The following is a 14,041-nucleotide window of genomic DNA, read 5'->3' as shown; positions in this document are numbered from 1 at the left end:
CCAAGATGTAGCCATTTTGTGCCAATGAGTCAAACATTTAATTCAAAAACTTGTTCGACATTTTTTTGCAGTTTAATGAATTTTCACTACATATCATATGAGTATGGAAGGTCAATTCTCGGTTTGCTTTTCACTTAGAGTTTAAATCAGCGGTCTTTGTTTACCATATATAAACATGTAAGTTCTTCTAATTTTTTTAACATAGTAGTTTAGAATCAAGTTTAAGCCTTGTTTTCAGTACGGGATGTTTCAGATTGATGTAATGTGTAAAACACCGTTTATTATCACGATAAACCAATAATGAAAAAACTTTTTGCGGTAAAACCTGCCAAGATGTAGCCATTTTGTGCCAATGAGTCAAACATTTAATTCAAAAACTTGTTCGACATTTTTTTGCAGTTTAATGAACTTTCACTACATATCATATGAGTATGGAAGGTCAATTCTCGATTTGCTTTTCACTTAGAGTTTAAATCAGCGGTCTTTGTTTACCATATATAAACATGTAAGTTCTTCTAATTTTTTAAACATAGTAGTTTAGAATCAAGTTTAAGCCTTGTTTTCAGTACGGGATATTTCAGATAGATGTAATGTATAAAACACCGTTTAGTTTCACAATAAATCACCCTACGAAAAAAGCTTTTGCGGTAAAACTTGCCAAGATGTAGCCATTTTGTGCCAATGAGTCAAACATTTAATTCAAAAACTTGTTCGACATTTTTTTTGCAGTTTAATGAATTTTCACTACATATCATATGGTTCAAAATTGAAGAGTTAAACAGGGTAAATTGTAGTTAATCTTATATCAAAAGACCCTGTGCAACCCCAAATGACCCTCATTTTTGAACCATAAGAATGGCCCCCGTTTGAGGGTGTAATTGCGGCTCACAATCTTGCAGAAAAAAATGCACCAGAAAAAAGCCAAATACTACTGAAATTGAGAAAACTGAGTTTAAGGTTCAGTTTTAGATCATTTCAATTCCAATTGTTTTAATTCAGCAGTATAGTATATTGTTCAGCGCAAAATGGAGTGAAAATTCATTAAACTCATTAAAAACAGTTCATTTAAAAATCGATAAAACCAAGAAACATGAAAATTTCTGCAGTGAAAAAGTTTCGTTCAATTTTATTTAAAAAGAAGAAAAACTTCTATCGAACAGCAAAATTGTAAAATTCACAAAAAGTGTGATTGAATTATTACTTCAAAATTGGATTTTAAATCTTAGGTTTCCCAGCGGAAAAAAATTTATTCTCTTGTCAGTTTCTCAACAAGCTAATCATCATGTGTTCTTGAAATTCAAACATTTTTCAACGCACAAAATTCTCGCTATGAAAATCGAAAGCTAAGCGTTTTTCTTTAAATGAGTCAATTTTTCTTCGTTTCTACCCCTTCATTAACTCTTTTTCTACTGTCTGTTGGCTATGATTGAAAATATGGGAGAAAAAACAAAATCCAATAATTATTTTAATATTTTTTTGAGTAAATGAAAGACTTAAGCAATCAATTTTTCTACTTTTGTTCGCAAACTCATTTTTGCTCTCCAAAACAAGTAATTTTGAGGCAAATTTTTTTTGCATTCAAAAATTTTTTTTCTGTGTTAGAAGGTGCGCTAGTGTTCTAACTTAGTGTTTTTGTTTGAATAGAGTCACTATCTTCTACGGGCCAGTATTTTTATTCAATTTTTTCTAGCTTTCCAGCCTTAAACAGTAATACACATTTCATACGTAATTTTGTATGAAAACATTAAAATACATGGCAAATCTCTAACAGCAAATGTTGTCACTTAACCTCTGGGTTTCTTGTCTGATAAATTCATTAAATTTTTTTTTCTTTCAGGCAAGGTACACACTTTCACAGCGGTAATCAACATTTTTGAATTTTGTTTGGGTTTTTGGTAAAACGCTTGTCATACAAATTACTCATGTAAAAAACAACAGTTTACCAAGCTTACTTAATGTAAAAAAATGCTCTATACAAAAGTTTCATACAATTTTCTGTTTGCATGAACTTGTAGGAACTTGCAGGTGAAGAAGTTTATTACATAAGAAAATTGTATGAATAGAGGTTTTAGTCAAACCGGGTAATAAGGAAGGCATGTAGCAGATAGTATGCAAAATCTCCAACCGGAGACTGCTAAAAAAAATCTCCAGGACAGGAGCTACAATGCATATGTGCTGATTCAGCAAAAAGCTATCTTTTTTTTTCATTTTAAAACTAATGAAAACAAGACTGCTCGTATCAGGGCAAAGCTCAGTTTACAGTAAAAAGATCAGTTTACATAAACTAGGTTTAAATTGAATAACCAGGCACGCCAATAAAGTGATAAGTGCGCACTACGGAAGGCGTACGTAGATCCAAAGATCGAGCCTCCAAATTAGTTTGAATAAAAATGCACCCAAGCGTAAAAACTTTCTTCGAAAATCGGAACAATTAATATAAGTAATCATGAACAACATTCAGTCCTTTTATCATTATTTGTTCTAAAATTAAAGTACTTTAAGTAAAAACAATTATCATACTTATCGTTTTTTTCTGGAAATGCAAACATGGAAAAGCAAAATTGGTGTGTCTGTTTCAGTAGCAATGAATATTCCGACAATGCTAAATAATTGAAAAATTTTCACACATTTCTATTTTTCCAAAAAAAATCCATTTACTACGACCAGTTTCTTTTCGAGGTAGTTAAAATTGGCTAAAAAGACAGATCCTACACCATAGTTCTTTCCCACTTCGAGAAGTTGTCGAAGTAAAAACATTCTTCAAGTTACCACCCACAACTTTAAGAGATGCAGAATCTTGCAAAAGATAATTGTTAATTTTTGAAATCGAAACTAACAAGTTGATTTATTAAAATTTTGCTGGTTTTTAGCTCGGAGCCGTCAAAAAAGACTCTAAATGAACTAAAAAAAACTCGCGAAAAGCAAAAAGTCAGATTTTGTTTGCATTCCTTCTTCGAGAAACTTGAAAGACACAATTTCCAATACACTAGTGAGTGTTTAAAAAATACTCTTGTTTTTAAAAAAAAATCTGGGAATTATGTGTTAAAATATCATCACCAACGTAAAATTTGAAATGGCAATAAACTACCTATTTTAAAAATTTTGTTCAGTCTGTGCAGCAGACTCTTATATTTAGAAATTCTATCAGTTTGCAGAAAAATTGAGTGAAATTCATGTAAAATGATGTTAGTTTTGATTTAAAAGGAGTTTCAAGTTTTCTATTTATCAGACTTTATTCGACGCCAATTACCAAGAGAGAAAAGTCAATTATAAAAGATTGTGTGTTAGGGAAAGACTAATTAATGGCGTCTGAAGTCTAATTGATGACGTCAAATTTGTCAAGGTAATAGAATTAGTAAAAAGTGGAATTCAAGTGATTACAAACGCGGTTCTAATTTTTCGTTTCAAAGCAACTCAAAACTAAGTTATGAAACTTTGAAACGAACCAAATCGGATGTTGAAAAATGTACGTTTTTCTAATGAAGCCATTCAAGTGCTGACATTTTGAAAACTTCAGGTCGTTTCATAGACCAAATCAGTCTATGAAGCGACCTGAAGTTTTCAAAATTACCCGAAAAAACTCGCTAAAAAATATACTGCTAAGCAAAATTATCGAAACAAGACATTTTTAAATATTTCAAGATGTTTCATGAAGTATTTCAAGATGTTTCATGGCGCAAACAAGTTTGCGAACATAACCAGTTTCACTTCAACAAGCTACTAAAGCTATGAACTCCTAAAAAAATTCAAAGTGTTCTGAAACCTAAAAAATTTGCAAAAAAGTTTAATTTTCGTATACTGCTAATTGAGCAAAGAATTTCAAAAACTCCAAATTAATTCTAAGATTGAATCGTTTTGCGAAATTTGAATTTTTGAAAAAAATTCAAGCAATGATACTTTGAAGCATTCCAAACTGTTTTGCGAAGAAAAAAAATGTTTTCTTACCAGGTTACTCAAGCTATGAAAATTTTTGATAAAATTGAAGCTATTTCATGAAGCAAACCGAATGGCGAAAAGTTCGAATGTTTGTAGGAAAGCTATTTCAGCTATAAAATACAAGAAAGGTGGTATAACAGAAAGCAGAAGGCTTTGCAAAAAAATTGGTTTTTCCAAGCAAATTATTGAAATTTGAAACTCAGAATTATGTCATGTTACTTCATAGACTGAATTCGTTCGCAAAAAAAATATAGTTTTTCGCAAGCTAATTTGTGTATAAAAATTTGAAGTCTTTCGTTTTAGTTGATAAAGAGAACTGGACGGCGAAAAATTTAAATGCGTTTGCCAAAAGTTTAAATTTTTCTAAGCAAGTAATATAGGCTTAGAACTTCTAAACTATGTCAGGTTTTTTCAAAGAAATAATAGTTATTCAGCGTTTTTTTTTGAGCCCACTATAAAGTTTTGAACCAATTCAAGTTGTTTCACAGACCGAAGCAGCTCGCATTAAGATCAAGTTTTTCTACGCGAGTTCTAAAACTTTGAAAAATTCGAAAAATTTTATAGACCAATTTGGTTTGCAGAAACAATTAGTTGCTCCAAACAAGCTATTCAAGCTCAGTAAATTTGAATTACTTAAATTTTTTCAGAGACTGAATAAGTTCGCCAAAAATTTTGTTTTTCGAGCAAGTCGTGAAACTTTGAGTTTTTCAGTTATTCCAAAAACTGAATTGGATCACAAAAACTCACATTTTGTAAGCGACCTTTTTTCAGCCAAGAAAGTTTGAAATAATTCATGTTGTTTCATAGACCGAATCAGTCCGCAAAATTTCAAGTTTTTTAAAGCCAGATTTGAAACTTTGAAATATTTGAAATCGGTTTGCTAAAAAATCAGATTTTCTAGGCATGGAGATTAAGATTAGTTTAGCTGACTCATTTAAGACTCAAATGGATCTGTGAACGCAAAAATTTGATAAAAAATTGGCAGGTTCATTTTGTTCAAAAAGTGTTGCGTTTTGTATTAAACAAAGAAAAAATAACTGAGTGCATGCCCCGAATGTTTCCTAACTCGGATTAAACCACTGAATAGTACGAAATCATTTAAATTATGTCGCGACGGCATTCATTTGGTCGCGACGGCATTCACGCACCTCTACCGGGGGGGGGGGGGTTCATCTTGTTTTGCTTCCTGATTTTTTTTACAAATTAACCAAACTTCAGCAAAAAAAAACAACAGAAAAATTTTCTTAAAATGGTCAAACTGGTCTTTATTTTTGAAAGACTTTGTTGAGCATAGTTGCATTAGTACTGAAACAAAGAACCAATAAAGTTGACGGAAAGAATTCTTTGTGAGGAGAGGAAAATTGCTATACGAGGGGCTTCATGATTTAGCTTTGATGTTGCGAACTTTTTCCAATGAAAATGAAAAATTATTTAATGTCTCCAGTCAACTTTGACTTTCAAACAGGCATTTCTAGTTCATCTGAAAGTTTCAAAGAGTTCTTTTGGTATTTTTGTAAAGGCCTTTCTTTTGAATAGATTTTTCCTTTTTGCCGTTTATCTCTGATTTTTGGATTTCTTATTACCTAAATAATTCATTTGGTAAATTATCTGAGCACACAAAATGTCAGCTCGAAGTTTGCTAAATGTGTACTTTCTGGCTGCAAAAAACTGTAAAAACTTTTTTTAAATGAGAAGAGAAAAAAGTTTTTGGTGACAAGATTCAAGGATGCAAGCTTCAAGTGTTTTATGAACTATAATTGTCTGATAAATTTGACCTATAGAACATCTCTATGGTTTTCAAGTTCTCGAATAAAGTTGTTTGTTTGCCCGCCCGAAAAAAAGTATGAACAAGGAATCCCGCTCCGACGAGAGGCAAAAAAATTGTTCTTTAGTTGAATGAAACGAGATTTAACAATTTTGCTTTAGTTTGCAGACAAATATTTTATCAACTGAGCAATGAAAAAAAATTTAAAACGCTTTGGCGTTGTTACCTCTTTTTTTGTGAAACAGGGATAGCGGCCCGAGTCTTATGAACAATAATCGACTTCAATAAATTTTATAAATTTTCGTTTTCAGTATCTATAAAAATCAAAGATGATCGATTATAATCAATTAAAAAGTAAATTTTTTCATTTTTGGTATTTTAGATTGATATTTTATTAAAATTTAGAAAAAAATCCATTTTAACGATTATAATCATTTACAATGGATAAAAATCCCTTTTTTCGAAAAATAATCTGAAAATTTCAGATACAGTGCAGTATATTCAAAATATGAACAGTTTCTTTTGGCTTGATACACGTTACAGATAAAACTAGATTTGATTTGCCTCAAAAAAACTTACCTTGTTTTCATTTTTTTATATCACATTTTCTTCTCATAAATTTTATAGTTTTTCGTTTTTTTTTCTGATCATTGTTTATCTCGTAATTCAAATTAGCTCCTTTTTTTTGTCATTTCTCGTCCCTACCTCGTTTACCGCCCCCTCCTTGTTTTCAACCCCCCCCCCCCGTTTACTGTCCCGATACTGTTACGGGATAAACCATTACGGGATAAACCGTTACGGGATAAACGTGAGGGGAAGGGGCCACCAGGAGTGTAAGTAAGGGGATGTAAATGAGAGGTATACGCGGGGTTGTACACTTGGAGGGGACAAGAGTGGGGAAGGGAGCAAACTTGGGGTGGGAGGCGAAGCGGGTTAAACGGTTAAAGCAGGGAGGAACTGAGGGGAGGGGTTCTAAACTGAGGGTAGATTAAGCTGGGGGGATGGGGGTTGATAAACTGGGGAACTTGGGGAAGGAAGGGGAGGGTGAACTAGGAGCGTTTAAAATGGGGTGGTTAAAAATTGGAAGAAGGAACAAACGGGAGAAGGTTTGAACATGAGCGGAGAAGGTAAGTGGTACAGGAGATGAAATGTGTTATAAAAATGAGTTGGTTTAGTATTCCAATAGGCCGTGAGCATAGCAGAAGATGTTGAAAGTTTTTCAAATAAATTTGCAAATTATATAGAAGTTTACCAGCTATTATAAACAGCTATGAGGGATTTTAAATGGAGTATAATCAATTACATTGGATTGTAAAGGATATTCTTTTTATGAAAGAATTAGATTTTAATGACAATATAAACAATTTCAGGGTCTCAGTTTGAGGCAATAATGGATTGAGCTCACAATATCTTAAAAAATTAGTTTCCACTATAATCAATTTTTATCCCTGAATTCTCAATGCAAGTGGTTGCTTAAAATAAAGCACCAAAAATTACAATAGTAATTCTTAATTATTAAAAATTTTGAAAAGTGCAAGAAATTTATTAAATGGACATTTTTTGTGATTTGTTTAATTGTTTTTCAGAGTTTGTTTCAGCTTGCTTTTTTTTGCTTCTGGAAGAGAATAAACACTTCAAGGCCAAACTCAGTTTGAGAGAGTTTCAGAAGAAAGATTTTGAAGATTTAACAATTGGTTCAGATGATATGAAAGTCGCGGCAAATTTTGACCAAACTTTCAAAATTTTGGTTTGTCATGATCACTAGAAAACAAAACGTTTTCTCTTTTTCTCTTATCAAATGACTTTTTTGTTGACACTCTTACTCATGAAGAATTTAATGGAGTATGTTACTGCTCAAAATGAATTGAGCTCATGACACGCGCAAAAAAAGAACGTCCAAAAAAGATTTTGGAGGGGTCAAACGGATTATCACATCAAACGTTTTTCAACCCTGATTCCTTCAGGAATCCATGTTTTCTAAGACAATGACAAAAGGTGTGTTTTCAGTTTTAGTTTTTATTTTAATAGTTTTTCACACTGAAAATTTTAGATTGAAATTCCAATCTAATTTTTCTGGTATTGTTTTCAAATTTTTATTATTACTAACTAGTTCTTATGGCTCCTTCTCCCAGTCATTTTTTTTACCTTAAGCAACAATAAGTTCTAAAAACCTCCAGAAAACTAATTTTCCATTTTCCTTTACTTTTATTGCAGTTTTTTTGTTCTAAAATTTGCCTTGGCTCTAGCTGTTTGGTCTTTGAAATTAGTTTGCCTCCAGGAAAAATAACAGCTGAACGTTTGCAAGTTTCTCCCAAATCCGTTTCTGACAATCATCATCAATATATTTTCAGTGCTTGATAAATCTATTCAAAACTGTTATTTGATTAATAAACACTGTGAAAACTCCTTCACAACGTTACAATTGTTAAACGTTTTGCTTTCAAGTGGTCCGATTTTCGAGCAATTGCTGTCGTTTGGGACCCCTTTGTATTAATATGAGACATCCATTTTTGGCTGAAGGACCCTAAAAATTTCTAAAGGCGCCTTTTTTGGCCTGTTTTCTCAGCAAGATTCTGCCTGCGACACAAAATTTAGCCACAACAGGGTTTTTTTATAGCTCTTTGGGAGAGCTCGGAAAATCAAGTTAGTCGCAACCTTAAAAAATTTCAACAAAAATTTTTGAATTTTTTCTGAAAATCCGTCCCTCTCGTGAAAATCATAGATACGCCCCAGCTAAAATGTTGTAGAAAAACAGATTTCTGTGTTCCTTCCCTTGCTTTTCTCAATAAAACAGCATGATAAGGGAAACAACCATTTTCTGGACACTATGACAACTCCTTAATTTTAGACAACTTCTTAAATTACAGTATGCCGCAAAATTTTTGACAAATTTAAGCATTAATTTATTAAAACTCAAACTGATAATAAAGGGGTCCAATTTTCTGAGATTTGACAAAAATCAAAGGATTTCTATTTTTGGGAGCTATTTATAGCTTATAATATTTTCTTCAATCATGATTTAAGAAAATTTCCAAGCTTTGGCATTAGCGCATGTTTTTTTTAAACCTTCGATCTAAATACTTGGGTTTCAGAACTAAAAACAAAGCAATGGCTCAGCAATGAATCTTAGAATATAATAGGCACGTAAATTAGAAATTTTTTGCTTGTTTTTCATGAATCAAAGCGAAGGCAATTCATGAATTATAAGGAAAACCCATCCTTGCGAAAAATAGATTTAAAAGCAAGGTTTCTTGAATTTTTCAGTTTTTCAATTGTTTTTTGTTCTTTTCTGTCCCAGGGCTGTTCATTAATTTAACCCATGATTTGGGTGAGAAAAATGTCGATCGGTTTTTGCAGACCGTCCTATTTTGTTGGGAAAAGTCTGTGATATGGGATAAATGTTCTTTGACATTATATCAACTTTGGCAGCTACAATAACGTTTTTTGTAACTTTCCGTAAAGAAGCGGCCGAGAGTTATAGAGTTTTATCATCATTTCAAGGCAAGGGAGCTCTTGAGCTCGTTAAGACTCTCTTAAAACTTAGCAGTCCGCTAACGATAGCTAACGGTCGCTTGTCAGTAACAGGAGTTGAGCCTCTCTTAACTATCTCCTTTCCTTGCTAATGTGTGGGGACTGCGGTTACAAAGCAGAAAATTAGCATACACTTTAGCAATTTAGTTCGTCCTTTAATGGAGTGGATTTTTTAAAGTTACCATCGGCGAAAATAGTTGAAGGTTCTAAGAGTTGCTTTGATAAATCACTGAAACTGATAGGGATCGAGCGAAACAAATCTGTTATTCGTCAATTTGATCAACAGCCTCAGTAAAGGTTTTGTGCTTAGAATCACACGAATTGTTTTTCTTTTTGTCCAGTTTGTGGCTAAAGCATTATAGTGCTGATTGAAATTATCCGGACAAAACTTGAAATTTAAATTGCGTTTTACACAAATGAGGATGACTTTTGACAATAAAAAAAAACTTACCAGAATTATTTTGGTGCATTTTGTTTTTAAAAAACGGGCCAACAATCTTACCTCAAAAACAGATCATTTCTAAATTTTTAGTCAACCAAAAACTGCACAAAAATTACCGATTCAATTGTGGACAAATCTATAGAAAACGAGCCTCTTTCGTAGCCCAACAAAATTGAAAAGCTTAAAAAGCAACTAAATTTCTCAAATTTGTAAAAACAACGAGAGGCAATAATGTCAACTTCACTATATCAAATAATAATTTTGTATTTTAAAAAAACAATTTCGAAGATTTGCCCTTTTTAAGCTTTGTTTTTATGAGAAAAACTTAGAGACTTTCGAATAATTTTGTCAAAAATTGAACTGATAAATTTTGCGTTGTTTTTTAAAAATCAACTCCAAAAACAATCCGTTTTGGGTTAAAAATGTTGGCCAATTTTTCGCAACATCTTAATTCTGCAACGGAATCTATTAAATTGTTTTTTCAAAAACAATTTGTGTCAAACCAAGGTAAAAGAGACACTTATATCAAAGATTTACACGACAGTGTGCTTAAAAAATAAAAACAAAGCAATTTACACGATTTTTATTGCGTTGACAGAACAGTTCAATAAAACCTTCCATGCTCATCAACCAAGCCTTTTTGTAGAACTTGCTTTCCAGTTTCCATAAAAATCTCTTGATTGTGGGCTTCAGTTTAGGTTTAGTAAACTGAAGGCCCTCTGGAACTTGTTCACTGGTTACTGCCGCATGTGCTCAGTTGCATATCCTTTGTCCAAAAGTCAACATCCTGTTTTTCAGAAGTTATAGAAATTCTAAACAGATGTCACAGATAACAGGGGCCTATAACTAGGAAGTTTCAGAACTAAAACAATTTTGCTAGAGCAATTTTTGGCAAAATTACGAATTCACCTTTGTTTTGCCAACTTATATGAAAAAGGTCATGATAACAAATTTGATACTGCTACCAGTGATGGTGCTAGGGGACTTCACTTTGAAAGACCACATTAAATTAAGTTTAAAATTTAAAAATCAGATCAGCTTATTTTTTCATTCGTCGTCTGGGTTTGTTTTTTTTGAAATAAAAACAAATTGTTTGTAACACCCACACATTAGGGTCAGCGTCAAGAGGGCAAATGTCCATGATTGATCCTAGGCAGAGTTGCTAGCTTCAATTGAATCAATTCGGTTTTATGTAATTTGATGTCAAATCTATTGTAAGGCTTGTGATTTTTGATGGATTTCAAACAAACCTTGTTTAAAAACTTAATAATTTTTTTCGTATGATTCATAATTTGAATTGAAAGAAAATTTTACTGACTTTGTATTCTTCTCTTCTGTCGCTCTTTATTCAAGGCTAAATTTTTTCGAGAGTGACGTTCAAGTGTTTAGTCAAAACCATAAATCGCTCTCTAAAATATTCATCAATATTGTTTGCAAGCAGTAGCGGCTTTAGCGCTGTGAAACCTAATAATCCCCTTTGGTACTACTTAACGACGTCTGTGTTTTTCTGACCGACTCTACAATTTTTCTTCGGGCCAATATATACTAAATTTGAGAGATGAGCATGCGTACGCTTAAAACCGCAATTTATAGGTCAAAGCGTTTTTCAATAAACGCCTAAAAGCGTTTTTTTGCCGTATTTTTCAACATTTTGTCTGAGGCACTAAAAATTAATGTTTTGATTGTGATTCGGGGGAAACCGGAAAATTGATCGACGCTCAACAAAAGGCAGAAAATCCGCTCCACTTTCGGGAAAATTCTAGATCCAATACTGTTTGCTAGGTATGGCAAATGCAAGAAAAACAAGAATAGCACAGATTGTTCCGACCAGTCTTAAAAAATTACAGCACATTTTTTTCCAATTAGTGTCGTTTTTTCGGCTTGGTGTGATAAAGAAATCTGAGCGAAAAAGTAGAGCTTAAGCATTTTTGTCCGTCATTGTAAAATATGCAAATTGGAAAGCACTATTGGAAGAAAAAATTATTTCTCCCAAAATACTGAAGTTTTCGATTCCTAAGATGAAGCTAAAAACGGCTAAAAATGGAGCTTTTTCTCGACACTTGGAAATTTTTTTGAAATTTTTTGATGTCGCTCGAATCACGACTCAAAGGACTTGAATATGATATCGACTCTGTCAATCCAGTCCAATTATTATTTGCGTTACCGTATTTTGCTTGAAAAAATCAAAAAACTGAAACCCATCGGAATACAAAGTGCCTCCCCATTTTCAATGGTCGGAAAAAAATGTTTTTTTTTTCAGATTACTATTTATTGAACTATTTCGGGTTAACCAAATGTAACATAGTGTCATTCGGTCATCTGAAAACAGAAAACAATCCTTTGTTGTCGAATTTTTTTGAAAATGTGATTACTCATTCAGGGGTCTGAACATCAACAAAGAGCAGATCACTCAAAAAGAACTTTGTGAAAGCTCCCCATTGCGTTTCTTTGTTGTTATCTTTGTTTTCCTCAAATTAAATATGTATAAAAAGCGGCACCATTTTTTGTTGGATTAGGCAAAAATGAAAATAAACCAAAGCAGATCATAAAAATAACCCAGGAGGTATTTAAAAACGCAACTTCATTGACTGGAATCTTTGCTCTGGTTTGTCAGCGACATCATTTTGCTTCAATTGGACTGGCGTCATCACGATCGGGACTGTTGTTGAATTTTCGAATTGAGTGCTCTCCAATCTTGTAGCCTCGAACTATTTCAAATCAGTGCCTTTCTTTTATTCTTCTGCAAAAATAAGACCGTGTTCAGCCCGCCAATTTAGGCCTCAAGTCACTAGTCATTTCTGATCGGATTCAGCCCATTGAGTTTTCATTTTTGAAAAAAAAAAGCAAAACTCACAAAGTAAATTCGAAATTTGAATAACAGAAAGGGGCAGCTTAATTTGATAACAAATCTAAGTGAATGAAAAACACCCCACGGGATGTGGTATTAGACAAAGCAATTTTTACTGATGTTTGAATCACGAAGGGCCAATTAGCAGGTAAGTTTTAAAGGATTTCACTTACTTTTTAAAATTTCTTTTAAATAAGTAATTTGATTCCGTTTCTAAGCCAACTGAATAATGTTTCAATTTTTATCTTCCGAGTTCTTTTTTAATCAATTGCTACTTTAAAAAGAATTTTTCTAAAGGTTTAAATTTATCATCAGCTACGGATTAACAATGACCAGCACATTAACGACACTTTACTGATAGTATTTCAGATTTTATTCTTTTGGAAGAAATTGATCAAAATCGAACGTTAAATCACGAGCCAATTTTAATATAATAAAATATTTTATCAAACCTTGAAAATATAATCGAATTTCAATAGATAATTTTTTTATTAAATATGCCTGTGAAAATTATTGGAAAACAGATACAATAATAAGATTTATTCGCTTGTATGAGATTTAGCAAAACTCTTCTCCTCTGCCTTACCAAGCTATTAACCTCAGTCCCCATATATTTTCTTACATATTTTCCGATGGCATCAGAAAACACACAACTCTTGTAGACCTTAGCAAACAGCGGTCATTCCGTTTTCCAACGTTTTCTAAGGAAACTTGACCTAAAATTCAAGCCTTCTAATCGTCGTTTAAACTCTTATTGTAAGCATATGGATTTAAATTCAAAACCACAATCGGAGATCGACTGCTTCAATCTAAGTGAATTATGACAAATGGAACAAACGGTAGTTGTCAGGTGAGCGCCATGCATTATCATATCTTTTTTTAAGCCAAAATTAAATAACAGAAATAAGCGAAAAATGAAACGAAAATCAGAAGAATATTTTGAGCGGCTGCGTTGGATTCATCTCATTGATTTGCCCCCCTAACACCCAAAGTTTATCATCTTCTATTAAGACTATTCACCCAAAGACTTCTGTTAAGCCTATCCTAAAACTTTTGTCGAAGCGTCTTCAGCGCTAGTATCCGGACTTAAATTCCATGGATAACAATCGATTATAGTCGACTTTGTATTCAAAATCATTTGATTATCATTACAATGTGGGACTTGGCAACCCATTCTAATCCGTTATAATGCAATCTTTTCAAAGAGTTTAAATCGAATACAATCCAGTTTAAATCCATTACTAAGGATTATTATAGATTATTATCGTTGTTTTTTCCGAAATTTCTGCAAAAATTGGAGCTTTTTGTGCATTACGGAAAGCCCACTCGTTGTATAAACATACATTTATTTATTTAAATTTTGCAAAACAATATCCTCTTCTCATTTTAACTCACATAATGAGAACCCCAAAACACCACATTTTTCGCCTATTTCCTTGTAAATGTTTCAAGTTCGTTGCGGAATAAATCTGTGTTAGGAGGGGAGGTGTTGATAAGTTAATGAATTAGGAATGGCAGA

General features: G+C 32.6%; 1 protein-coding gene across 5 annotated transcripts in view; it reads left to right on the top strand.

Moving 5' to 3' along the window:
* Positions 1–14,041, top strand: part of LOC134843780 (metabotropic glutamate receptor-like protein R) — a 140,084-nt gene that overhangs the window by 75,749 nt on the left and 50,294 nt on the right. Inside the window, exon 1 of one of the 5 annotated variants that reach the window (XM_063860052.1) lies at positions 13,194–13,372. The exons of the other annotated variants lie outside the window; for them this stretch is intronic. Within the exon in view, the coding sequence (XP_063716122.1) occupies positions 13,343–13,372 (30 nt within the window). The 5' untranslated portion in view covers positions 13,194–13,342. Of the gene's footprint in view, positions 1–13,193; positions 13,373–14,041 lie in introns of those variants that run through there. 5 annotated transcript variants of the gene reach the window in all.

This window comes from Symsagittifera roscoffensis, chromosome 4 (assembly GCF_963678635.1).
Source record: "Symsagittifera roscoffensis chromosome 4, txSymRosc1.1, whole genome shotgun sequence".
Classification (NCBI taxonomy): domain Eukaryota; kingdom Metazoa; phylum Xenacoelomorpha; order Acoela; family Convolutidae; genus Symsagittifera; species Symsagittifera roscoffensis.
Note: the sequence above shows the minus strand (reverse complement) of the source record. Positions and strands in the feature narration are given on the sequence as shown.